A 26506-nucleotide genomic window follows, 5' to 3' on the forward strand; every position below is an offset into this window, starting at 1 on the left:
CCTTCCCCCGAACTAATGCAGACTGGGCACTGGAAAGAGTGACAATGACGGTGGAACCTGGTGGGGAGGACGGAGGCCCAAAGACAGAGAGGCCCATTGTACATGGAGGGGAAGGAAGGCCACAGGCCCTGTCCTGTGACACTGACTGTGCCCAGCCACGGGACATGGAGCAGAGATGCTCGCCCCCTCAGGACAGCTGAGACCCAGAGGCCCTGCTAAGTCCCAGAAGGGCAGGGGCAGACAAAAGGCAAGGAGGCCTTTACCCAGATCCCTAAATGCTCTGTCCAGATAGACCTCATGTCTCGGCTAACAGTTCCAGCAGAAAAGTAATAAAGGGACATGGCAAGACTTAAGGGGGACACTTAGGAGTCTTGCACACCAGGCTAAAATGCCATAAAGGTTTTGAATTTTCCATATGCCAAGACCCCCAGAAAATTCTTGTTCGTGAGACCTGTGACAATGAACAGAATAAGGAGGAATGAAGAAAGACAGGGAGGCCCCGTCTTTCTTCTCCAAACATATGCTCTCCAACAACCTGGGCCTCAGATAGGAGAACCTTAGCCAGAGGGTGTTCTAAGGGAGAAAAGAAATAGAAGGTCCAAAGGAGGACTGGAAAGGGAGGAAGTGCCTCACACATGTAGGGACACTGAAAGGTCTTTATTGCCCACCGGCCACCAGCAGTTTCCCAGCCACAAGCTGGGCCCTCTGGGTCTCTCCAGCCAACTCTGAGGACCCATGAAATGCAATCACAGTCCAGCTCTCTCCTTCTGGGGGACCAAAGTGCTCCCTGGGGCAGACATTGTGGCAGAGGCGCCTCAAAGTGAGGGGTAGGAGGACCGAGCAGCATTCCCTGTGGAGAAGAGTAGGAGAGAGGGCCACTCGTGGCACCGGTTATGGAGGGTTGCCCCGAGGAAGAGGGCAGGGTGGGAGGGGGCTCCCTAAGTTACTTAATGGATGACACCAGTGGCAAAGAGCACAATGAGGAGGACGATGATAAAAACAATCACGCAGATGAGGACAATCATCTTCACGTTCTTCCACCAGAACTTCCGAGCCACCTTCTGCGACGTGGTCTTGAAGTGTTCGGACTGTTGGGGATAAGGTAGAGTGAGCCAGAGGTGCCTCCCACTGGAACAGGAGTACAAACAGGGGCCCATGTGCGATACACCTAAACAGTGAAGTGGTAAAGTTGAGGTAACAGACTGTTAAATAAAAACATGTTCTGTCCTCCTACCTTGACAAATATACCTTCATAACAATCTGGTGGGCCAGGTTCAAGTTTAGAATTCTTGGGCTCCCCCTGGGCCCCTGCCTGCCTGCTTCTCTTCTTACCCCTGCACTGGTCATGCCCAGTAAAGGGCCTTTTACACTCGCTCACACCCAGGGACACAACACTGGCAGCACAGTCCGCCGTTGGGAGGCAGACACTGGGGCCGAGGGGTGCAAGCTCCAGGTGGGCACCTTTCCTTGGTTCCATGTCTCCTTGCCCATGGGGACTGCTGAAGCTGAAGAGGGACCAGGGGGATATGGAGGTTGGAAGTGAGGGAAACTGCTCTTCCTCTCCCAACTTGAGTTGCAGAAATTAAGTTTCCCTGGGCCATGCTCCCCAGGTAAGGTTGCAGAAAGAAACACTGAGTCCCAGGAAGAAAAAGAAGCTCTACCCAAGATTACACACAGGACTCAGAAAGCCACAGCCAGTCCCTCGCCATAGACATAGAACCCTAGGCTCCAGCCTTTGTTGAACTTTAAAGTTACTCCCTCCCTGAGCAGCTGACTGGAGAGAGAGAAGAATGAGATCTAGCAAGATGTGTGGGAGATATTATTCTAGCCTTCAGCCAGCAAGGACCTCGGCATCAAAGACTCACTGCGCTTCCCAGATTCTTTTTAAAGCGGACTCAGCAAGACTCTAACAGTTTTCCACCCCGGGCCTAAGAACTGGAAAAGGTCAAAGGCCCAGGGAGGATTTTCCAGAGCCAATATTTTTGTCCTGGGGAGGTGAGGTCCAAATGGTTGTCAATGGCAGCCTTCAAAGGGAAAATCAGTTTCATAGGAGAGAAGCCTAAGAAAGCACGGGCTGGATGAGCCATCTATCTGTCTCAGAAAACGCCTCCAAGGGTCAGCCCCTGTGCCCCAACCCCAGTCACTGGACGCATTCCCTGGACCCCAGTACCGATCAGCGGGGTAGAGCAGAATCAGAGGTGGGGACTCAGATCCCATCAATTCCTAAAACAGGTGAAAAGGCAGACTTCCCTCCTATCCATTTTGCTCCCAATACCACCAAACCTAAACCCCCAACAACCCTCCCTTGCTCTCTTTTTCTCGCTCCCGTGGGTTCTCCATCTCACTGTGGCTTCCAGATCCTCTGTCTTGTTGCGGAGATGGTCCAAGTTTTCTCCTCGGGCCAGGATCCGCTCCACATTCTGGGTCATAATATTCTTGACTCCCTCCACCTCACTCCGCAGGTCCCGCACACGATCATTTCCTTCACCTCCACTGCCCTCCTCCTGGACAGCAACACAGGGGTTAATCGGGCCAAGTGGAGGAACTGAGACTCAGCCTCAGAGGCTAGAGGAGGGGAAGACCTAAAGTGGGCCTAGTGTTTTGTAAAGCTTGAAATGTTTACAAAGAGAATGTTTTCATGTATTACTCATGTAATCAAAACTAAATGCCTATTTAAGCCCCAGAAGATGAGAGCTGTCGCTAGACAGACCAGATCAAACTTCTTCTTGGGCCCTCCCTGACAAAGAAGAGAGGCATACCACTAATCCCTCTCCCCTGCTTCTTTGCTCCTCAGAGAGGGTCAGAGAAGACGGCTGAGCTGGCATCTCACAACGCAGAACCCCGGCGCTATCTCCCAATTCCCAGATCCCACAGGGTCCTTATTATAAACGTCTGTGCTGGCCAGCAGAATGCCCTCACCTAGCCCAACTCCCCCTCTCTCCAAGACATCAGCTGGAGAGCTGCTCTGCCTCTGGCCTCCCGGGCAGCCTAATTGCTGTGACCCAGAGCAACAGCAACTAGGCTCCAAGTATCCTCACAAGGCCCCAAGAGAGAGCCGTTGGGCCACAAACTTCTGCTTTCCCCACCACCTAGCACCAGGCGCAGGCACCACGCCACTGCCTGCTTAAGCAGATATTAAATAAAAGCAGCAGGCTGGGCAGTGGGGAAAAGAGAAAACAAGTCTTCTCTGGCTGATGCCTCATCATCACGCTTCATGATAAGGTTTTTAAACGAGGGAAAAACGTTATTAAGCTCCTCCCTCTCCGACCCACAGGACCTCCAGACACAGGCCAGGGATGTGGATCCAAACTAGATTATCGCAGAGAACCAACTTCTGGTTCTTTTACAAACCCTTAGCTCTCTTCCTCATGTTTATGGAGGGGAGGCCGATTCCCTGGACTGGAGGAGAGACAAATATTCGGAGTTTCTGTACAGGGATAAAGTGAAAGGCAGAGGCGAAGAGCTCCTGCCGCTGGGCTGGAATCTGCGCTGGGAACAGCAGAGGCGCTGCCCAGAGTGTCACAACACCCAGCCGACCGCGCGGGCTGGAGGAGGAGATGAAGGGCCGCTCGCTTGGCAGCTCACTGCCTGGAACTTGGATTCCCCAAGCCCATCCACCGAAGGCCTGCTCCAGGCCAGCACTGAGGTCAGGGAAGGAAGTCTAGAAGGAGGAGGAACACCCGCCAGGGCAGCTCAGAGCTTTGTGGCGCCAAGTCATCAAAGAACAGAGGCCACAGTCAGTGCCGGCCCAACCCTCTGACTTTGCCACCAACTCTCCTTTCCCGATCCCCAGCCCACAGGCCCCTCTGGCTTGTCTTTAAATCAGCCCCTTCCTAGTTCCCAGCTCACTCACCATGTCTCCGAACGGCTGGGGCCTGTCAGCAGCTGAACTTGCTTAGTCTGTTTCCTCTTGGGGCGGCCCTCGGTTCACTTCCTGCTTGCTCCAACTTTCAGCCCGCCCCCGTCTACCTCGCATCCCGAGCCACTCCAGCCACACCTCACGCAGGTTCCCCCAGGTAGGCGGACACCTTCTACTGCCCTCCTAGTCTCCTCCCAAACCAGGGCTTAGGCTTAAAGCAACAGGGCTCCCTGGCGCCAAAGGTCTTTTTAACTGCTTAGGAACAACAACAAAAAAATCAAGCAGCCCTCCTAGGTTTCCTGAGGCTGGGCCTCCTGAAGGGAAGGGGCAGCCATCTCCTTTTTTCATGTCCTGAATACCTGAGCCCAATTCTTAGAGACTGAAATCGACTGTAAGCACCCTGCCCGGCCTAGTTCACAGGGAAACAAAACGGAAATACGAACATTTTTTGCTGGACAGCCATTGTTCCCATGTCCGTGGGTGGGCAGAAAGCACTAAAACTCCCAAATGGAATGCTGTGATCCGGACTCTGGTGTCAGAGTCTGAGTTACTAGCTGCATGACCCTGAGTGAACCTCTTTGCCTCTCTGGGTTTTGCAGGTGCTGATGCAGACCTCAGAGAGCGCTGGTAAGGAGTAAAAGGATTGCACAGGTAATGTGCCCAGCGCAGTGCCTGGACCGAAGGACTGTCCACTGTGCAAATCAGGAAACAATGGCTCCCTTCCTTCCAAAATTCAACAATCCTACATTTCCATTCAGGGGCCACCATGGGAGTTGGTGAGCCCACTCAAAAACGGTCAGAGGACTGCCCTATAAACCAGAGAGGGGGCCCGGGACAAAGGATTTTTCCACCAACCGGGCTCCAGGCCAGAGAAAATCCACTCTTCCCGGATGGTGTTTATCAAGTCAGAACAGTAACAGAGACATGCAGAAGGGAACATTCCTGTCCCATCCCAGTTCCAAGGGGGAAATGTCAGCTTCTCTAACAAATACTTTTTTTTTTTTTTAAAGATTTTATTTTTTCCTTTTTCTCCCCAAAGCCCCCCGGGTACATAGTTGTATATTCTTCATTGTGGGTCCTTCTAGTTGTGGCATGTGGGACGCCGCCTCAGCATGGCTTGAATGAGCAGTGCCATGTCCATGCCCAGGATTTGAACCAACGAAACACTGGGCCGCCTGCAGCAGAGCGCGTGAACTTAACCACTCGGCCACGGGGCCAGTCCCTCTAACAAATACTTTTTTAAAAGGTCTAATAAAATTTTGGACCTCTGTAGCACTTTGAGACACTTTATTCTAATTTATAATGAAATCTAATTCCCAATTAGATGATCATATTTTGCAGCCCTGAATTTTGGTGGACAGTACCAGCCTGCTTTCACAGAGAATGTGGCTGCCCCACTCCTCACCATCCTTAGAAAGGCTACAACATGGCCAAGTGGAGGCAGGTCAGAATCCTTGATCTATACTTGTGCTGTCCAATACAGAAGCCACTGACCACATGTGCCTGTTGAGCACTTGACATGTGCCTAGTCTGAAATGAGATGTGATTTAAGAGTAAAATACACACCAGATTTCAGACTTATTATGAATAAAAGAATGTAAATATCTCTATCTCATTAGTAGTTTTATATATTGATGACATGTTGAAATAATATTTTGGATATATTGGGTTAAATAAAAAAAAATATTGGGCCAGCTTCATAGCCTAGTGGTTAAGTTTGGCATGCTCCACTTCAGCGGCCTGGTTTGGTTCCTGGGCATGAACCTATACCACTGGTTGATGGCCATGCTGTGGCGATGACCCACATACAAAATAGAGGAAGATTGGCACAGATGTTAGCTCATGGCAAATCTTCTTCAGCAAAAAAAAAAAGCAGCCCTAGATAGTATCGACAAGAATGAGTGTGGCTCTTAAAAAAAAAAATTATAGGGGCTGGCCCTGTGGTGCAGTGGTTAAGTGTGCACATTCCACTTCGGCAGCCCAGGGTTTGCTGGTTCAGATCCCAGGTGTGGACATGGCACTGCTTGGCAAGCCATGCTGTGGTAGGCATCCCACATATAAAGTGGAGGAAGATGGGCACGGATGTTAGTTCAGGGCCAGTCTTCCTCAGCAAAAAGAGGAGGATTGGCAGCAGATGTTAGCTCAGGGTTAATCTTCCTCAAAAAAAAAAAAAATATATAAAATTAATTTCATGTGTTTCTTTTCTCTTTTAATTTGGGTAGTAGAAAAATATAAATTACAAATGTGGCTCAAATTACATGTCTGTACTTCTACTAGAAATGGTGATCTATACCTTAATATTTATGTGACCTTGGACAAACTTACGTAACATCTCTAAGCCTCAGTTACCTCACCGTCTGTGCCTGGCACTTAAACATCCTCAGTAAACGGTGGCTGTTGTGATTACTATTATTAAGAGTTTCATATTCTAAGTGAGGTAGTGGATAGGGGAACATGAGTGGTACCAAGAAACAAAGGACCAGAGTAGGAGGACTGAGGGGAACAGGAAGAAATGGAGGGGGAACCCCAGCGTGGGAATAAGGTTGAGGAGTTCGGGGTCTGGTATGCCCCTGCCAGCCTTGGATGTACTTTGGTGTCCCTCAGGGAGCTGACCCTTGGCCTAGACCCAGCAACCATCGGGGGGGTTCCAAAGTTGGGCCTGTGACCTCTTCACCCTCATCTTCACCCGGCAGAATCCCTGCAGGCTTGGCCTCACCTGTGCAAACATTACGATGTTACCCTTTGTCAGAAGACCACCTTGCTAATACCCTCACAAGGTGAGACATTCAGTAAGGCATTGAACAACACATTATGAGCAGCAATGGGCAGGGTACAAGAAGAGAAACAAAAGTCATGGATTCCTCTCCAGTCAATGAAGGCCCTCTCCCAGGAGAAATGGAGTGTCAGTAACTGTGTAAGGAAAAGATGCTGGGCGGTAGGAGTTGCAGCGAAAGAAGCCATGGTAGTGTGATAGAGAGTGTTCTCAGTCCCCCTGTGATCAGAAGATCTGCGTATCAGCTCTACTACTCCCTGGCTGTGTGGTCTTGGGCAAGCCACTTCCCTCTGGGAGCTTCAGTTTCCTCATATGAAAAATGGGAATAAGAATGAAAGATGCTTTGCAAGGTTATTATTAGGATTGAATGATATGGGTATATATTTCTATATTTCTGCTAAAGCACTTTACAGATGAAAAAGGAGACTAATAGAGAAAATGGAATGAGAAAATAAGGGAAGAGGAAAATTAACAGCCTGCAAAGCAACTAGGCAAACTTTGGGGTACATTAGTATATATCTCAGTCTTCTTATTTATGGCCCAAGTGGGCAGTTTACTCCTGTACCTCTCAGGGAAAAGGCTAGAGAACAAGGAAAAGGCACATTCAGGAGGCTCAACTGGAATTGCTCCCTGAAGAATCATAAAGCTCTCATCACTGCCAAGGCCTCTTTTGTGTCCAAATCCTTCTTTGTAAGCTGTCACACAATGGGCCACCCCATCTGCGACACAGTCACCCCCCATCTCTCCCAATATGTTCTCTTCCTTTCTGACCATGCTCTTAGAACCCAAAGGTTCTGCCCTTGGCCCTCTTCTCTTCTGACTCTGCACTCTCTCCTAGAGCAACAGTTCTCTATGGGGTTGATTTTGCCCTCCAGGGGACATTTGACACCATCTGGAGACATTTTTGGTTGTCACAACTAGAGGGGTGTGCTAATGGGTAGAAGCCAAGAATGCTAAATTTCCTACAATGCAAAGGACAGCATTCTCGACAATAAAGAGTTATATAGACCAAAATGTCAATAGTGCCGAGGTTGACAACCTCCGTCTCCCTAGGGAAGTGCAATGCCTTTACATTTTCAACAGCCATTTATGGACAAGCCCCAAATCTTATCTCCAGCCCTGTGCTCTCTCTCAACTCTCTCAATTGCCATTGCTGCCTTTCCAATGCCCTGCACAGTCCAGAGACACCTCCAACAGCCAAACCAAACCCTTTATCTTTTCCCCATGTTCCTCCTCCTGGGTTATACTCCCATGCTACCAGTTTCCCAAGCTAGGAACCCCTAAGCCATCTGACATATGCAATGGAACATCACTAAGTCTTGATTCCATCTTGGTCTTGTCTCTCATATCTACCCCTTCCTTTCCACACCAACTCCTGCTTCCTAGGTAATGCCAGCATACTCTCTTCTCGGAATAATTCCATTCACCTCCAAACTAACCTTTCTTTGTCCATCCATTCCCCACGGGGCTGCTTGTTATCTTCCCAAAACACAGATTTGAGTATGCTCCACCCTGCCCCAAGGGTAAGGCCCAAACTCCTTAGCTTGGCATTCCAAGACTGTTCTCAACCCGCTTTTTGAAGCTTACCTCCCATGAGCCTCACCTCCCAGCCCCCCAATCATACCAAATTACATGCCCTTCCCGAAACACACCATCCCTTTTTATATCTTTGCTCAAGTGGACTTTTCTCATGATGAATGAATATGCTGCTTCACTCATCACAGCCTATGAAAAGTCTATTCATATTTAAGACATTGCTTCCATGAAGCCTTCCAGATTTCCCTACTGAGGTTAATGTCCTCTTTTTTTTTTTTGAGGAAGATTAGCCCTGAGGTAACATCTACCACCAATCCTCCTCTTTTTTTGCTGAGGAAGACTGGCCTTGAGCTAACATCTGTGCTTATCTTCCTCTATTTTATATGTGGGATGCCTGCCACGGCATGGCTTGATAAGCAGTGTCAGGTCCACACTGAGATCTGAACCAGCAAACCCCGGGCCACCGAAGCAGAGTGCACAAACTTAACTGCTATGCCACTGGGCTGGCCCAAAATAACTTTTTTTTTTTGTGAGGAAGATTGCCCCTGAGCTAACATCTGTGCCAACCTTCCTCCATTTTATGTGGGATGCCGCCACAACACGGCTTGAAGAGTGGTGCTAGGCCTGTGCCTGGGATCCAAACCTCCAAACCCCAGGCTGCCGAAGCTGGATGCGTGAACTTAACCATTATGCCACTGGGCCAGCTCCTAACATCCTCTCTTTTTTTTTGTTTAAGATTGGCACCTGAGCTAACAACTGTTTCCAATCTTCTTTTTTTTTTTCTCTTCTTCTTATCCCCAAAGCACCTCAGTACATAGTTGTATATTCTAGTTGTAGGTCCTTCTGGTTGTGCTATGTGGGATGCCACCTTAGCATGGCCTGATGAGTGGTGCTAGGTCTGCGCCCAGGATCCAAACTGGTGAAACCCCGGGCTGCTCAAGCAGAGTGCACCAACTTAACCACTCGGCCACGTGGCTGGCCCCCTAACATCCTCTTTTGATCTCTGTCAGATTTTATCTTTCATAGAATCCATAATATGCTTTGCCATTAACTGCATACGCATTTGACTCCTCTGAGACTCAGTTCAGTGAAGGCAGGGGCTGTGTCTTTACTTTACCCCTCATAGAAAATTACATATACCCCTCTCATAGTAGGCACTCACTAAATGTTTGGAGTACTGAATTGAGAGATTTGAAAGAGGGCCTCTTTCTTCACAGTCCAGACAGAAAGATAATTTTCATTAGACAGGACCCATGAATAAGTTTCTTTTCTACATTTTGGGTATTTTATTTCTATTTTATTTGTATTAAATTTTATGGATAAATGAATGCTAAATGCCACAAGTATATTGTATATTGGTCCTGAAAGGATAAACTGGAGATCAACTCTTTGAACAGAAACAAGTTAAAATCATGGGATGGAGAGGTGCTGAGTTAGCACAGCTCATTTATTAGCTGCATTTCTCTTACCCAGAATGCTCTCAGTTCACCCAACTATTAAGAATTTTTTTTTAAAGATCTTATTTTTCCTTTTTCTCCCCAAAGCCCCTGGTACATAGTTATATATTGTAGTTGTGGGTCCTTCTAGTTGTGGCACGTGGGACACCACCTCAGCATGGCTTGACAAACGGTACCATGTCCACACCCAGGATCCAAACCAGCGACACCCTGGGCTGCCGAAGCAGAGCCTGCAAACTTAGCCACTCGGCCACAGTGCCGGCCCCCTATTAAGAACTTTTGATTTCCCTCTTTCCTCTCAAAATTGTACTCATTCTTCAAAGCCCAGCTCAAGTTTTCAAAAAAACTTTCCTGATTTCTCCAGTCATAATTCACTTTGAACCTCATTTAAGACTTATGACTTTTTACATTCTATTATTATTATTCTATTATTTCTATATTCTTTTATTATGTTTACTTGTCCTTAAAGTCCTATAAGACAGGGGCCACAACTTAATCATTTCCATTTCCTCCTCTGTAACTTGTCCAGTTCTTGGCATGTAACAGACCATAAATGCTGGACTTAGTGGAACCATCTAATTTTGAGTGGTCCTAGAAGAACTAGCCCAAACTTCCCGACCCACACTGAATTCATTTGGACTGGGGTTTGACAGCAGGTTAAGAGAGCCATCCCCTAAACGGATCTATGGCTTCTAGTGACTTGTCCCGCCTTACCTGTTAGGATGCCCTAGAAGTGGGCCAGACCTTCGAGAGCAGTAACACTGTTAGCCCAGTGATTCCACCTGCCAAACACATCTGTCCCCAGTAATCCCTACTTTTACATCTACCCCTGCCATTCTTTTCCTTGTTAGGATAGCAGTTCTCAGCACATGGTCCATGAACTTCTACAGTCTTCCACAACAAAACTACTCCTATAATAATCCTGAGATGTTATTTGCCTTTTTAACTGTGTTGACATTTGCGCCAAGCCAATGATGCAAAAGCAATGGTGGGTAAAACTGTTGGCAACTTAGCAGGAATGAGACAGTGACACCAAACTGTAGTAGTCATCATTGCATCGCTCCCTGCCGCGCCGTTGCAATTTTTTAAAATGCCATTTTCAATTAACACCCTTAAAGAAGCAAAATAAAATTATTAATTTTATTAACTCTTGATACTAGAGTACACACCTTTTTACTATTTTGTGTGAAGAAATGGGAAATACGCACACAGCGCTTCTATATACCCAAGTCAGTTGTTCTGACACAAAGGACTTGGGCAGTTAAACTGTGAGCTGAAATAACTTTTGTTTTTAAGTTAATAGACTTGATTTTTTTGAGTAGTACAGACGGTTCCCATACACCCCTTCACACTCTCCCAGTATTAACATTAACATCTCTCCTATTATTAACATCTGGCATCCGTTTGGTACATTGGTAACAACTGATGCACTAATATCAATACATTATTACTAACAAAGTCTATAGTTTACATCAGGGTTCACTTTTTGCTGTACATGTATGCTCCATGACACCATTAGAGGATCATACAGAATAGTCTCACTGCTCTAAAAATCCTCTGTGCTCCACCTATTCAGCCTTCCCTGCCCCTATGCTTGGCAACTGCTGATCTTTTACTATCTCGGTAGTTTCGCCTTTTCCAGGATCATATAGTATGCAGCCTTTACGGATTGGTTTCTTTCACTTAGCAATATGCATTTAAGCTTCCTCCATGTCTTTTTGTGATTCGATAGCTCATTTCATTTAATCACTCAATACTCCCTTGTATAGATGTGCCCCAGTTTATCCATTCACCTGCTGAAGAACATCTTGGTTGCTTCCAAGTTTGGGCAATTATGAATAATGCTGCTATACGTTCACAAGCAGGTTTTGTGTAGGCATAAGTTTTCAACTCATTTGGGTAAACACCAAGGAGCACAATCACTGATCATATGGTAAGAGTATGTTTAGTTTTGTAATAGACTGCCAAACCATCTTCCAATGTGGCTGTACCATTTTGCATTCCCACCGGCAATGAAGGAGAGCTCCCACTGCTCCACATCCTCCTCAGCATTTGTTGTCAGTGCTTTGGAATTCAACCATTCTAACAGGTATCTCGTTGTTTTAATTTGCAATTCCCTAACAAAATAAGATGTTCAGCATCTTTTTGTTTTTTGAACTAAGGACCATTTTATTTGAAAAGACATCGGACAAACTATGGTTATTCAAACGGGCACATTTGGCAGATATTTTCTCAAAAACGAAAGGAGTAAGCCTGTTCCTTCAAGGAAAACAACAGACAGTATTTGATGCCAACGATAAAATTTGACCTTTCAAGTGAAAACTAGAATTGTGGAAAACTTGTATCTGTCGCTGTGAACTTGGCAGCTTCCCAACATTTAAGAGACTGTGTTTGGAAAAGCTGCATAATTCAGTGAACCAGTGTCTTCCAAATGATGATATGTATGATTTTACAAAGTCATGCATGCATAAGAGGTCCTTTCAAAATGCGAGATATACCAATGATTTTAATGTAATAGAGCATAAAGTTCCTTAATATGGTTTCAGATTCCACATCCGACTAACCTTTAAAAAACTACCACTTCTAAGTTTAGGTGTTGTATCACAAATATCCCCAATTATCTAAAAAGGCTATTAAAATACTTCTCCCTCTTCTAAGTATCTGTGAGGCCAGATTTCCTTCATCTACGGCAATCAACACCACTTTACAATAGATCGAATGCAGAAGCAGCTATGAGAATCCAGCTGTTTTCAATTAAGCCAGACATTAAAGAGATTTGCACGCGAAACAATACTACTTTTCTCATGCAATTTTTTTTTGCGGAAAACATACTTTTTTCATAAAAATGTTATTTATGTAAACATGTAATGGGTTTATTCCTTTTTGTGTGTGAGTCAATACATATTTTAAACATTTGTCAGCGTAAATTTCCAATAGGGCAAATACGGAAAAAGAAATAAAAGGTCTTCAGGGTTCTCAATAATGTGTAGCGGTGTAAAGGGGTCCTGAGACCAAAATAACGTGAGAACCACTGCTCTGGGATGCCTTCCTCTTATCCTGCGGGCCAATCCCAGTGCGGAGAATTCCAGTGGTGTCGCAGACTCACCTCTAAGAATCTCCCCTGAGGGACCACACTCTACTCACTGCCCCTGCTCTGCATCCCCTCCGCAGTTACGCTGTCCTGGTGTCCCCTGCTGCTTTCAAACCTCTCGTTCTTGCCAGGTACTGGGAGAGGGAAGAAAAGAACTCGCACACGCTCTCTAGGCTGCGGCAGCCCTTCCAGGCGCGTCCTCAACTCGGCGGTCACCCTCCCTGGGGAAGAGTCTGACATTTGCGTCCGCATCGCTCACGTCAAGGAGCACCGCAGGGACGCAACAACCTGCAGAAGCCTCATGGGAAGTGGGGGGAACTCCGAGTCTGCTCAGGGTTGAAAGCGCGGAGGGGCCTCGGGAGGCTTCTGGAACGAGACCGGTCCCGCGGCGGAAGACGGCGCGTGCCGGAATTGCCGCAGCCTCACCATCACCAGGTAAAGCGACGCCTTTCTTCGCGCCTGCGCCGCCCCGCCCCGTCTCCTCGCTCCGCCCCTTGCCGCCAAGCAGGGAACCCGGCGCCGCCGGCCAGGGCCCGTCACGACAGTCCTGGCGCTTCCCGGCAGGCCGTCTGGCTGCTGATGTGTCGGGGAGGCGGGGATTAGGGGAGGGGCTTCTCGCCACGCCCTCTGCTCGGAAGGGGCTGCTGCGGCCGACCTACCTAGGTAGAGCCATGGCGGAGCCTTCCCTGTCCGCGCGGGCCTCGCCGGACTCAGGTAGGCTCAGAGCCCCACCCTGTGGCGGACAGAGAGGGGCGCTGGTCTCCGAGGGGCGGGGCAGGAGGACTGCCATGTGAGACTTGCGGAAGGGGGCCTCGGTTGGGAAGGGACTTGTAGAGAGAGATTGCCGTCTGCGGCTTCGGGGTGATGATGACATTCGGGGGCTCTTTGCGGTGAGGGGGCTGTGGTCTAGGGGGGTTCTGGGGCATTGGGCGATCCTGGAGAAGGGGCTGCCCTGCAGGGATGTTTCTGATCAGAGATCAGTGGGAGAACCCAGGTAGGCAGAAGCCCGGGGGCTGCTGGGGCTGTGATTTCTGCTGTTTGGGCAGGAGCCTGTTTTTAAGCACCTGCACCCCAACGCGCTCATGCACACTTTTTCCATTTATTGCTTGCAGATAAAGCACAGAAAGACAAGGCTGGACAGACCTCAGGGCCCAGTCAGGGCAGCCGAATGGGGAAACTCTTGGGTTTTGAGTGGACAGATGTGTCCAGCTGGGGGAGGCTGGTGACCCTGCTGAATCGACCAACGGATCCTGCAAGTCTGGCTGTCTTCCGTTTTCTCTTTGGTAAGTCCAGTTTCTGGGAGGGGCCAGTGTGGTTGGGGGTGGGAGAATGATAGTCGTCCCTTGTCCATTTCTTGGTTACTTAGTGGACTTACCCTTTTCCTCAGAGCTGAAGATATTGATATCCTGGAAGAGGTCTTTGTGGAGTTAAGGATCAAACCCAGCTTTGTCTCCTCTGATTAGGGTTTGGAGGCCAGAGATGCTTTGATCTGAGGCTCTAGGAAACAGAGGGGCAGAGGAACAGGGACCCATTTTGCTTGTGGAGTGAAGTTGCCCAGGAACTATGCTAAAGACTAGACTCCAGAGAAATAGCAGAGGTGACAGGGCAGACGTTTTGACTGTGACTCCCTAATGTGGAGCTTCCTAACTCAGAGGCCACAGCATGTGTGCTTGGAATGGGTTGCAGATGTGCTGAGATATTAATCTCCTTAGCCCAGTGGTTCTCAACTAGGGGCGATTTTGCTACCCCAGGGACACTTGGCAATGTCTGTAGACATTTTTATTTGTCACAACCTAGGGGGAAGGGGAATAGGTGGCTACTGGCGTCTATGTAGGAGGCAAGAATGTTGCTAAATGACCTGTGATACGCAGGATAGCCCCTACCTGCAAATAATTAACCAGCCCAAAATGGGGATGGTCCTGAGGTTGAAAAACCCTGCCTTGACTGGAGCTGGCTTCCTGACCTGAGTGGCCCCTTCTGTTTACCTCAGAGTGTTAGCCAAATACTGCTGTTTTCTCTCTGTGCCCGGAAAAGGTCACGAAGCACCACCTAGAGCACTTTCTGTATCCCAGTAGGACAGACCTTTATAAATATAACTATCAAAACCTGAACAACATTCATAGCATTTTGTTCACTTCTCTCATTTAACCCTCTCTGTAACCTTGTAAAATATTATGAGCCCCATTTCACAAGTGAAGAATTGGCTCAGTGTGAGGTGCAGTGGCTGTCTGAGACCACACAACTGGCCTAATACGTAGCATAGAGTAGGCACTCAGTAATTATTGTTAAATGAATGAATAAATGGCAGAGTCACAATCAGGAGAGAAGTCTGACCCTGGAGCTGGGTGCGCTCGACTGTATTCCAGTGTATTCCACTGCTTCCTTTGCTGAGCCTAATTGCCCCCTCCTCCACTGCCTTCTTAGGGCTGTTGATGGTGCTAGACATTCCCCAGGAGCGGGGGCTCAGCTCCCTGGACCGAAAATACCTGGATGGGCTGGAGGTGTGCCGCTTCCCCTTGCTGGATGTCCTGCAGCCACTGCCACTTGACTGGATGTATCTTGTCTATACCGTCATGTTTCTGGGTGAGGGAAACTGTGGGATAGATGGGAGTATTGATTGGCCTGCCTAAAACGCAGAAATACAAAGCATGTTGATGAATGACCAAGGTCTTGGGTTCCTTATGTCATTTCTGCTGTGACTCATAATTTCATCTTGCTGACCTGTGTATCATCTGAACTGTGACCCCATAACTCTTTTTAAAAATATTAAAATAACATTTAATTTTCATTTAGTTTTACCTCACTATGGAATGTCTGATGATTTTTCTTAATCCCACCCACAGCCTGTCCCAGGGGAGCTGGGCCTGTGGTGACCCTTTGACCTCCTAATCCTCTCCTCCACAAATCCCAGGGGCACTGGGCATGATGCTGGGGATGTGCTACCGGATAAGCTGTGTGTTATTCCTGCTGCCATATTGGTATGTGTTTCTCCTGGACAAGACGTCGTGGAACAACCACTCCTATCTGTATGGTTTGTTGGCCTTTCAGCTGACATTCATGGATGCAAACCACTATTGGTGAGTCTAGGGGAAAAGATTGGGGGGGGTGGCTGGGTCAGGATGGTTACCAGTGATAGGGGCCCAGTGAAGTCCTAGAATTTGCCCCAGCAAGCATATTTTCAGCCATTCTTTGCAAAGGTTGGTTACAAGGTCACACTTTCATTTGGATGGATTTGGGAGGGGGAAGGGTCAGCGAGGTTGGGGCACTTGGGATGACAAAAAGCAAAATGGCTCCATTCCCACCCCTTCACTCTTTCCATATTTCCCCAGGTGCCTTGATCTATCCACTTCCTGTAATCCTCTTAGAGAGAAGAAGAGAAGACTAAAGCCAGACATAGCTGTTTTCAGATACTTCAAGGGTGGTCATGTGGAAGAGGGAGCAGACTTGCTCTGTGTGAGCGCAGAGGGGCAGAGTTAGAGCCCAGAGTAAAAGTTGCTGTGAGGCAAAGCCATGTCTGAAGGAGAGGGCCCAGCAGGGCAGCTCAGCACTGCTGTCCTGGGAGGAGGCGACCCTCCCCCACCTCTCGTTTAGGTGACCATCTTTCAGCGCAGGTGGAGAAGGGATTTGGAGACAGGGTGGCAGGGCAGATGACCTTTAAGGATTCTTCCCAGTATGAAGTGAAAAGCAAATATGACATGTCAGTAAGATGGTAAAGGAAAAAAAAAATCTCAAACATTGAATTCATTAGTGATTTATCAGTCATTAATTAAGTTTCATTCATTAGTACACAGATACCCCTTTTGTAAACCTGTCAATTCATTCAGAATAGCCAGCTCTGATCATGTAGAATTAAGAGGCAGTTTTGACAGAAGATCCCTGAAAAGTTTCATTTGTATGACTTTTTACACAATTTGAAAAAAATACCTATCACTTACTGAGGGCTTTCCACATGCCGAGCACTATACTAAACGCTTAATTTTTCTTCATTACAACCCCATGAGGCCCATAGTGCTATTCCCGTTTACAGATGAAGAAACTGAGGCTTAGAGAAGGAAGGGATTTGCCTAAGGTCAGATAGCAGGTAAGAGGCACAAGTGAGAATCCAGGTCTCCTTCACTGCAGACTCCAGGGCTCTTGACAATAAGTGTAAGCTACCCCTTTCCCAGAGACTCTGCTCATTCATTGTCTTCTTGAAAACCTGCTTTCCTTCTGCTTCCCCACAATACATCTAGTTTTAGTAGCCTGGGTTTATCAGTTCTCTCCCAAGGTAAACTGTTAGCAGGTACGGTCTGCCACTAGATCCTGGTATCCAGGTCTGTGAAATGTCAGTTTGTCTTGGATATTGATTTTTTTTTTTAATGCACTGTATATATTTACATATAGCTTTAGCTTTTCAAACACTCCTTCAAATTCATTCTTTTTCAAATTCAGTTATATTCTAGCATTGTAGTCTTTTTCGTGATTTGTTCCATTAGAACAAACTAATTTGCTAACTAACTAATAGTAAATGCTGAACTTTTTGTTGTTATAACTCACTAGTTATATTTCTGTTACGACTTAATCACTGTTATAATTTGTTCATTTAATTCTAAAGGGCCTTAGGAAAGCCCAGAGGACCAGAGAGGATATGGGAGATGTCCTGGGATAGGTAGATTATTATATTTTAAAAGAAAGGTGGAAATGTGGCTGCACTAAGGAACTCTCCTCAATGCTTACTTTCCTTGGCCTAGGTCTGTGGACGGCATGCTGAATGCCCGTAAGCGGAATGCCCATGTGCCCCTTTGGAACTACACTGTGCTGCGTGGCCAGGTACAAGATTTTAGGAAAGAGGGAGGTGTTCTTCAATAGCCGTTGTCAGCATGACCATCCCATTGCCAGGCTGCACTCTACTCTGCCTCCCTGGGTCTTCTCATTTTTCCCTTTGGCTGGAAAGCTACGCTTGCTTTTCTGTTGTTTCTAATCCTCTAATCTCTGGGTTCTCTCACCTTGTCAAGGAAAGAATAGAGCTTTGTCCCTGCTAGAGTAGAATCCTCATGAGGGAAAGAATAACGTCTGTGCTTCATGACTTTCCTTGGTGCCTAATGCTGTGCCTAGCATGGGTAGGATGCCAACAAATACTTGTTGGATGAATGAATATCAGAGATGAGTGAATAAAAGACTGGATCTAATCTTCCTTGGGCCCTGAACTGAGATCAGAACTTATTTAATTTTTGACTGTCTCTGGAAAACAAGGTTCTTTTTTTGTTTGAACATTCATTTTGCATTTTGTGTTTGCAGATCTTCATTGTTTACTTCATTGCGGGGGTGAAAAAGCTGGACGCAGACTGGGTTGAAGGCTATTCCATGGAATACCTGTCCCGGCACTGGCTCTTCAGTCCCTTCAAGTGAGTGGCTGTCAGGGCAGAGGCCTTGTTGAGGCACAGGTACCAAGTGGGTGACTCGCCTCTCTCAGGTCTGCAGTGATGGCTGCTGTTCCTACTTTGCCTGAATTTGCCACATGCTTTCCTCTGTCCGCTCATTTTCCTACTCAGCAGAAGGCAGAGTTGATGATAGCAAAATATCTAGGCCTAGCTGCTCCTGGGAGACTTATGATATGGGTGGGAACAAAGGGAAGAGAAATGAAAAGAGGAAAAGAAAGAGGCCGAACTAGGTAACTTGGTGGATGAGTCAGTGCCCCAGCAGTTGTCATGGGGGCTTGCCTATGTCCTTAGGTTGCCACCTCAGCCTCTTGCCAGAATTCTTCAATCAGTGTACCAAGAAGATGGACAGTGTCCCTGCCCTGACAAAGCCATTGTTACCAACTCTTTACCAAAAAGAGGCTTGCCTCTCTGATTTCTCTCTTCCTCCCATTTCTTCTTTCCTCTTCTTTTACCGTGTTGTTTTTCCTCTTCGCTGTTATTTCCCAGTTCCTAAAGGTTGACTTCATTATTATGTTAGTCACGCATTCATGTCTTAAAGTTTTTTTTCCTTTGTAACCTCCATGAAGAGCCTGCCCTGCACAGCACACACACTTCTCCATCAAATTTTGCCCTAGGAGATCTGCCCTTACTGCATAGGGTATCTTGGAAAACGTTGGCCACCTAAAGTGTGTGGAAATGAAAGGGGTTGGAAAACTCTACTCCCATAGGGTGTCTTTGTGCAGAGTTCTTCTGCCCACCTGCTGGGGTACATGCTTTGGCAAGGACAGGGTAGCAGAGGTATGTTTGCTGTGAATGCTGGGTTCTCTAGTGGGCAGGTGCCTGACCTTTGTCCCTGGTGTCTGCAGACTAGTGTTGTCCGAAGAGATGACTAGTCTAGTAGTGGTGCACTGGTGCGGCCTGCTACTGGACCTCTCAGCTGGTTTCCTGCTCTTCTTTGATGCCTCAAGATCCATTGGCCTCCTCTTCGTGTCCTACTTCCACTGCATGAATTCCCAGCTTTTCAGCATTGGTCAGTACCTATAGTCTGGTAGATAACAGGAAACCACAGGCTTCCAGGGAGGGACTAGCCAGAGGCATTGTTTAGGAGTGTGAGATGGTGATGGGAACGGGCTGAAGTGAGCCAGATGCGGTCACTGTGAAAAGGAAAGAAACGGGGAGGAGAGGATTGGGGCTTCCGGGCTCAGCTACTGTGTTGTGCAGTAAGGAATCTCTGGGAAGTAAGTATCCTCTCATTGAGAACTTCTTTGCTCGTAAGTGGAATACCTAGAAGAGGCTTCCTAAGGGAAGAGAGTTGAGGGGATTACCCACGTTCCCCCCAACCAAACTCCTGAAATGCTTATTTTCTTCCTGCTTTCCTAGGTATGTTCTCCTACGTCATGCTGGCCAGCAGCCCTCTCTTCTGCCACCCTGAGTGGCCTCGGAAGCTAGTATCCTACTGCCCCAGAAGGCTGCAAGAACTGCTGCCCCCCAAGGCCGCCCCTCAGCCCAGCACTTCCTGCATGTATAAGAGGAGCCGGGCCAAAGGTGGCCAGAAGCCAGGGCTGCGCCATCAGCTCGGTACTGCCTTCACCCTGCTCTACCTCCTGGAGCAGCTCTTCCTGCCCTATTCCCATTTCCTCACCCAGGTGTGTATGGGCTGGGGCTTAGCTTGGAAGGTGGCAGAGGTGACAGCAGTAGGGAAAGAATGGGACTGGTTTTGTAGCCCTTCCTCACTAGAGGATGTGAGAACCATTGAGCTGATTCCCTCTGCCCTGCCTTCTCAGGGCTATAACAACTGGACAAACGGGCTATACGGCTATTCCTGGGACATGATGGTACACTCCCGCTCCCACCAGCACGTGAAGATCACCTACCGTGATGGCCGCACCGGCGAGCTGGGCTACCTTAACCCTGGGGTGAGACATCTGATGCTGACAACTCACTGTTCTTCAGGGGCCCCTTGAGCTTTAGGGTCTGGTTTGGTCTTAAACACAATCATAAAATAAAACAATTTTGGGCCCACTCTGCCCTTTCTCAGGAGCCAGGTTGAACCTTCTTTTATGTGGGTTGAAAAAGGGCAGTGTCATTTATTTCCTTGAATTGAGATTAGATTTAGGAAAGGTAAGTACCACTTGCCCAGCATTGAAAGATTCTTCCCCAAAGACAAATTCAGGGTTTTTTTCCTGGTCAAAATGGGCAGCAGGCAGGGATCTCTCTGTGCCATTGGCAGTGCATGAACTGTCTGGGAGGTGATAATGAGGAAGTGGGACTAATGTGGGGGTTTGGGGCAGGTATTCACACAGAGCCGGCGATGGAAGGATCACGCAGACATGCTGAAGCAATATGCCACTTGCCTGAGCCACCTGCTTCCCAAGTACAATGTCACTGAGCCCCAGATCTACTTTGATATTTGGGTCTCCATCAATGACCGCTTCCAGCAGAGGTGGGCAAGGGGAGCAGAGTTGGGGGAAAAATGAAGTCCAGCTCCTTTTGCCAAGATGAATAGCCCATGCTCCCCAGTGTTGTCTTGCTTGAAAGGCTCTCCTTCTCTGGTGCATGTCCCTGTTGACCTGGTTGTGGGCAAAGCTGATTACTTCCAGCAGGGGGCACCATCATCCAGAAGGAAAGGTAACTGACTTGTTCTTTTAGAAACCATTAACACCGTTCTCCTCAGGTGGCCACTAACCCCCATTCTTCCCAATGCTCCAGAATCTCTTTCCCCTCCTCTTTCTGCCCCAGATTGGCAATAACATGTTGACATAGGCCATTTCTTCTATCAGGAAACCCTGTTCCCTCTATCTGGAAACGGTGATGAAAGGAACAGAACCGGAAGTTCTGGTGGGTGGGTGGTTGTGGCCTCCTTAGAACATGGTTTTCTTTCCTAAGGATTTTTGACCCTCGTGTGGACATTGTGCAGGCCACCTGGTCTCCCTTCCAGCGTACACCTTGGCTACAGCCACTGTTGATGGACCTGTCTCCCTGGAGGGCCAAATTACAGGAAATCAAGAGCAGCCTGGACAACCACACGGAGGTGGTCTTCATTGCGGATTTCCCTGGTATGGAGCAAAGCAAGGGGAGGCTTTGCATGTGGTAGAGGGAGGAGGGGGCATTCCTGGTGGGAGGAATGTTTTTGAAACCTGAAGGGTGGTAGTGGTGACCATATGATGTCTCTGTTCTGGCTGGGAGTGAGTTCACTCTACCATGGGTGGGGATGGATGGGGAACTTTGTTGCCTCTGGCAGGGCTGCACCTGGAGAATTTTGTGAGTGAAGACCTTGGCAACACTAGCATCCAGCTGCTGCAGGGGGAGGTGACTGTGGAGCTGCTGGCAGAACAGAAGAACCAGACTCTTCAGGAGGGAGAAAAAATGCAGGTATTTTGTTGGCATTAACAATGACAGAAAAGTTTCAATAAGTGGAGTTAATTTATTATAGACTCAAAATACTTTACTATAGGAGTGATGTAGTGGGAGCTCAAAAAGCAAGGGCCCTGGGGCTGTGAATAACCTCATCCAGGATTCTAGGGATGAGTTCTTTTGGACTCCAAAACCCGATGAGAAGAAAGATGCCTGGAGGCGAGGGCGGGGGAGGGGGGTGTAGTGTAAGGAGCCCATAGGCTGGCTAGGGAAAGGCTAGAGAGTGAAATCCATCCATTTCTTCCTGCTTGTCAGTTGCCTGCTGGTGAGTACCATAAGGTGTATACGATATCACCCAGTCCATCTTGCTACATGTACATCTATGTCAATACTACCGAGCTTGCACTGGAGAAAGACCTGGCATATCTGCAAGAATTAAAGGAGAAGGTGGAGAATGGAAGTGGTGAGTACCTGAAGATTGGGGCTGACAGGGAGTGGGGGTTGTGAATGAGGTCTAGCCGTTAAAGAATGAGCTTGAAGTCTCTAGCTGGTGAAAGGGGGATCTGAGAGAGAGAATTCTCTCTCTCTCAGTGATTCCTCTTTTTGCCATCTTCTGGGCAGAAACAGGACCTCTACCTCCAGAGCTGCAACCTCTGCTGGAAGGGGAAGTAAAAGGGGGCCCTGAGCCAACCCCTCTGGTTCAGACCTTCCTTAGACGCCAGCAAAGGCTCCAGGAGATTGAACGGCGGCGAAATACCCCTTTTCATGAGCGATTCTTCCGCTTCTTGCTGCGAAAGCTCTATATCTTTCGCCGCAGGTAAGTTTTCCCCACAATACTTGTCATTGCCGTCAGATGTTTGCAGTCTGGGTAACTTTTCTCTGGTGAGGGTAACAGTAGGGACTCTCTCCCAGGAAAGGACATTCTAGCACTAAATCCCTCTTTTTCACTCTTTGTTCTCTTCCCCCTGATTTAATGGAAGAGTAAATGATCTCTGTCTGATGGCCTGCTGTCTTGTTCTGCCTCAGCTTATCTTCCACCTCCCTGTAGGTTATTCCTACCCGACCCCGGAATCCTCTTCCAGGCTCTATAAGGAGTAGGGTGCCCTTCCAGCTGGGATGTAGGGGTCACTGGGAGGAGATTTTCATTTATGCCTGGGTGAGAGGAGGTAGGACCATGTGGGCCCAAAGGGCTTAGGCAGGAATTCCAATGTTGAAACAGGAGTATGGACTGCATGGCCTTTTCCCTCTTTTTCAGCTTCCTGATGACTTGTATTTCACTTCGAAATCTGGCATTAGGCCGTCCTTCCCTGGAGCAGCTGGCCCAAGAGGTGACTTACGCAAACTTGCGACCCTTTGAGCCAGTTGGAGAGTCGAGTCCTCCAGACACAGATTCTTCAGATCCTCCTGAAACAAATGCTGACGCTGTCCACTCAGAGCTCTGAGGGGGCCAGACGTTGGATACAGATATGGGAGCAGCCAGTGACAAGACCATTACCTACACAGCGGAAATTTATTTGAAAATATTTCAGATATTTTTTACATTTTTCTTCCTTCTCCATAGCTATTTTAAATTCAGAGATGATAGCTTAGAGGAGCCAAGTAAGTAAAGCAAGGATAATAATTTATCAAGCCAAGGTTGAGGGGCTAAGAAGGGGTTAAAAGCAATGTGAAAATGTCCTTCTAGGATAAAGGGGTAAGAGTCAGGTTTAAAGTGACTGGCTCCTTGGGGAAAGAAATTTAATGTACCATGATGAAAATACTAGCTGACTCTTCTCAAGTGCTTGCTGTGTGCTAGGCACTGTGAAGCACTGTGCCTACATTATTACATTTAGTCCTTAATAGCCATTGTGGCCCCATTTTACAGTTGGAGAAAGTGAGACTGAGAGGTAATGTGACTTGCTCAAAGACATACACCTAGTAAGGGACGGATTGATGGTTTGAACCACGAGTCCATTTGATTTAAGGTCCTAAATACCCTGCCTCTTGTAATTTTCAGTATCACCAACAATAATTCTGAAATAATGTAGCTTAAAACTCGTCTTCGTAATTATGATTAGGATAGTGATCAGGGTCTAAACGCAGAGTAATTTTCTCACTACAGCTCTAGTTCCTTCTTTGTTCCTAATATCTATACAACCAGTAAGTTTTTCACCAGCAGTTATGCAAGTAGTTAGAATAGCACAAAGTTAAACTAATAATGGAATTTAGATGATTGGTAGTAGTATTTCTCTAAAAATAAGCTTAGTATATTTAGCATTATCATAGCCTTCAGTAAGCAGAACGTGAAGTAAGAATTAACCAAACTTGGTGAGGGTTTAGGGAATGTTTATAGTCACTTTGTACGTTTGGATGAACAAGGGTGATTCAGGAAGCTTCTCAATTCCGTGAAAATTCAAAGGCCTGGCACTGGGCTAGGAAGTGAGAATGCATAGAGTAATAAAAATAAATAAAAGGCCCCTGCTCGGGTCTCGTGGCAGAGACTGGCAGTAAATTGGCAGTCCCACAAACTTTGATAAAAGATTGCATCTCTATTTTCAGGCTTCTCTTCCCATGCCCCACCCCACCCCCTTGGACAGTGGTCTCAGGATTCTTTCCGAGGCAGCTGCCTTTTCACTGTACACACTTTGGATGATTATGTCCACTCCATGGTTCTCAGTGATCCTGCTTAGATTTCTTTCCTATGCCCTAGACCTCTATCAGCCAGCCCTGGTGGTCTAATGGTTAAAATTTGGGGCTCTCACCACTGTGGCCTGGGGTTCATTTCCCAGTCAGGGAACCACACCACCTATCTGTTGGTTGTCATACTGTGGTGGCTGAGTGTTGCTGTGATGCTGAAAGCTATGCTGCTAATATTTCAAATACCGGCAGGGTCATCCATGGTGGATATTTTTCAGTGGAGCTTCCAGAGTCAGACAGACTAGAAAGAAGGACCTGGCCAGCCACTTCCAAAAAAAATGGCCATGAAAACCCATATTGCACTAGAAGGCAAGAGGATGGCACAAAAAGACCGGGCAGGGTTCTACTCTGCTCTACACAGGGTTGCTAGGAGGTGGAATTGTCTTGACAGTATTAACAAGACCTATGTACCTAACCAGTCCCACCTGGATATCCCAGAGCTTTCAAACTGTCCTAAAAAGAACTTACATTCATCCCCAGTCCACTTGCTTCATTAATGAATGCCACTGTATTTTTTTGACCAAGTCATTTGTGAGTCATCAGCCATCTCTGGTACCTCTGTGTTCTTTCAGCCTTTATCTTGGAATCTAGTTAGGGATAGACCAGAGCAGGGCTACCATGTGGTTGTGCACCTTGGGCCCGAATAAGGGCACCACAGAGGCCAAGTAGGGTCTGACAGTTAAGTCCCTCTAATTCATACAAGGCACTGTATGGGTGAAACACTGGTTTTTGACCCTTTTGCATCTCTCTCAGTGACACTGTGTGCTTTGCCAGTAAATTAAGCTATCTTCTGTTCCCCTCATCCCTTCTTCCCTAATATAGGCAAGGATGCTGCTTTCTCCAAACTGTTAGTGTACCTACCACCTCTCTGACTCATTTTTCCCAGTGGAAATATTGGGGTGGGGTGGAGAGAAAAATGGGCCTAATACTGATTTTTAAAAAAGCTGTTCAATGGAGATCTTGGTTATTCAGGTTTCAGGAGGAATCAGGCCCTGTGCAACTACAGCTGTCCTAGGACTGGGTTATCACCTTCCTTTTTAGTATCCTTTCTACCCCCAGCATTTGGATATTGTCTGACTGATGTCACCCCCTTTGAAACTTTGTAGGATGGCTGGTACAAATTTTTCAACCTAAACATGAAATATTTGACATTGCTTTACATAACACTCACACTTCATGCTTGTTCAACTATTTGTAATGACCTTCACCCCATTTTATGCCTTTGCTTCTACTCTCTCTAGGCTGGTTAATGCTCCTCCACTTTCTTATCTTTAGGATTCTTTTCCCCCAGGGGCAGAGAACAAGCACCTGCAAAGTGAGTCATTAGTGTGCACATCCCTTGAGGGCAAGGATTTTCCTAGTAAATATTGAACCCAAACTTAAGGCAGTTACTTTGGTGCTACCACCAGCCTACAGGGACCTACTCATCATTTCCCTTATTTGGTCAACCTGGTTGTGTTCAGCCGGTAATGCATTATCTAAGCTTTTCGAAATTTATTCGCAAAGTTGAGATTCTCAACTTTGAGTAGGTTACAGTTGGATACTCCTAAATTAGACTTAAATCTTACCATCCCTATGATTTCTCAATTTTTAGACCTCCAGGTAAATGGGTACAAGCAAGCATTCCTCGAGTCTCACATTTGCAGCAGGCACCCGGTAGAGTTGAACCACCTGACTTCATACATGCTGGTAAAAACATGTGCCAAGTGGCTCCAGCCTATACTTTAGCTCCTAGGCTTGAGAAAGGATAGTTGGAGTTGTTTGAGCCTTCTATACAAACTTCCACAAATTTTTTGAGGAAGATTAGCCCTGAGCTAATTACTGCCAGTCCTCTTTTTGCTGAGGAAGACTGACGCTGAGCTAACATCCGTGCCCATCTTCCTCTACTTTATACGTGGGATGCCTACCACAGCATGGCCTTTGCCACACAATGCCGTGTCTGCACCCGGGATCTGAACCGGCAAACCCCAGGCTGCCAAGAAGTGGAACGTGCAAAATTAACCACTGTGCCACCTGGCCGGCCCCCAAACTTCCACAAACTTTGAGTAAGCCTTTGGAAAGTTGTATCTTTGCTGTTAATTTTAAGTTCCATTTTAGTTCATTCATTCTATCTTTTTAGATTGAAAGCTGGTCTCTCACTGTTTCAAAACACTTTCAAACTGTAATGTGTACTGAGCATGTAACTTGTAGCCTGTAACATTTATATAAAGGGATTAATACTTAAGGTACATTAAATAAACCCATTTTTCCACGTTAGTCAAAAAGATGAAAAGTTAATGTTTTAAGAACTGAACATTACTACTCTCTCCACATTATACTCAGTGGTTTTTATGCCTTTAATGGTTTTGAGCCCTTAGACAA

General features: G+C 47.1%; 2 protein-coding genes across 7 annotated transcripts; one reads left to right on the forward strand and one right to left on the reverse strand.

Moving 5' to 3' along the window:
- Positions 1-638: 638 nt before the first annotated feature.
- VAMP8 (vesicle associated membrane protein 8) lies at positions 639-3992 on the reverse strand. Its single transcript, XM_008515951.2, has 3 exons — positions 3854-3992; positions 2346-2504; positions 639-1088 (listed from the first exon to the last, which is right to left on the reverse strand). Exons 1-3 carry the CDS (start codon positions 3854-3856, stop codon positions 948-950), a joined length of 303 nt encoding a protein of 100 aa, XP_008514173.1. The 5' UTR covers positions 3857-3992; the 3' UTR covers positions 639-947.
- Positions 3944-26409, forward strand: GGCX (gamma-glutamyl carboxylase). 6 transcript variants are annotated; one of them, XM_070572213.1, is made up of 17 exons: positions 3944-4016; positions 4459-4510; positions 12848-13151; positions 13829-13999; positions 15141-15299; positions 15628-15793; positions 17447-17525; positions 17994-18100; positions 18982-19145; positions 19496-19761; positions 19900-20031; positions 20407-20558; positions 21002-21171; positions 21357-21487; positions 21785-21932; positions 22091-22286; positions 22725-26409. In XM_070572213.1, exons 4-17 carry the CDS (start codon positions 13885-13887, stop codon positions 22909-22911), a joined length of 2172 nt encoding a protein of 723 aa, XP_070428314.1. In that variant the 5' UTR covers positions 3944-4016; positions 4459-4510; positions 12848-13151; positions 13829-13884; the 3' UTR covers positions 22912-26409. The 6 variants fall into 6 exon arrangements, 3 of the variants coding, with proteins under 3 accessions (XP_070428314.1, XP_070428312.1, XP_070428313.1); XM_070572211.1 differs by lacking the exons at positions 3944-4016; positions 4459-4510; positions 12848-13151 and adding an exon at positions 13207-13430; XR_011525935.1 differs by lacking the exons at positions 3944-4016; positions 4459-4510; positions 12848-13151 and adding an exon at positions 13229-13430 and having other exon boundaries at positions 20407-20743; positions 22725-23987.
- Positions 26410-26506: the final 97 nt, after the last annotated feature.

The sequence above is a fragment of the Equus przewalskii genome, chromosome 14, assembly GCF_037783145.1.
Source record: "Equus przewalskii isolate Varuska chromosome 14, EquPr2, whole genome shotgun sequence".
Classification (NCBI taxonomy): domain Eukaryota; kingdom Metazoa; phylum Chordata; class Mammalia; order Perissodactyla; family Equidae; genus Equus; species Equus przewalskii.

What these genes read in the sequence shown, in the direction of transcription:
- VAMP8 (XM_008515951.2), bottom strand. An exon ending in CAGAGGATCTGGAAGCCACA is followed by an intron (nt 1,089 to 2,345) that starts GTGAGATGGAGA and finishes TATCCCCAACAG; the next exon opens with TCCGAACACTTCAAGACCAC.
- GGCX (XM_070572211.1), top strand. Translation starts at nt 13,388, where the DNA reads ATGGCGGAGCCTTCCCTGTCCGCGCGGGCCTCGCCGGACTCAG. An exon ending in ATGGATGCAAACCACTATTG is followed by an intron (nt 15,794 to 17,446) that starts GTGAGTCTAGGG and finishes TCCTTGGCCTAG; the next exon opens with GTCTGTGGACGGCATGCTGA. An exon ending in CTCTATATCTTTCGCCGCAG is followed by an intron (nt 22,287 to 22,724) that starts GTAAGTTTTCCC and finishes CCTCTTTTTCAG; the next exon opens with CTTCCTGATGACTTGTATTT.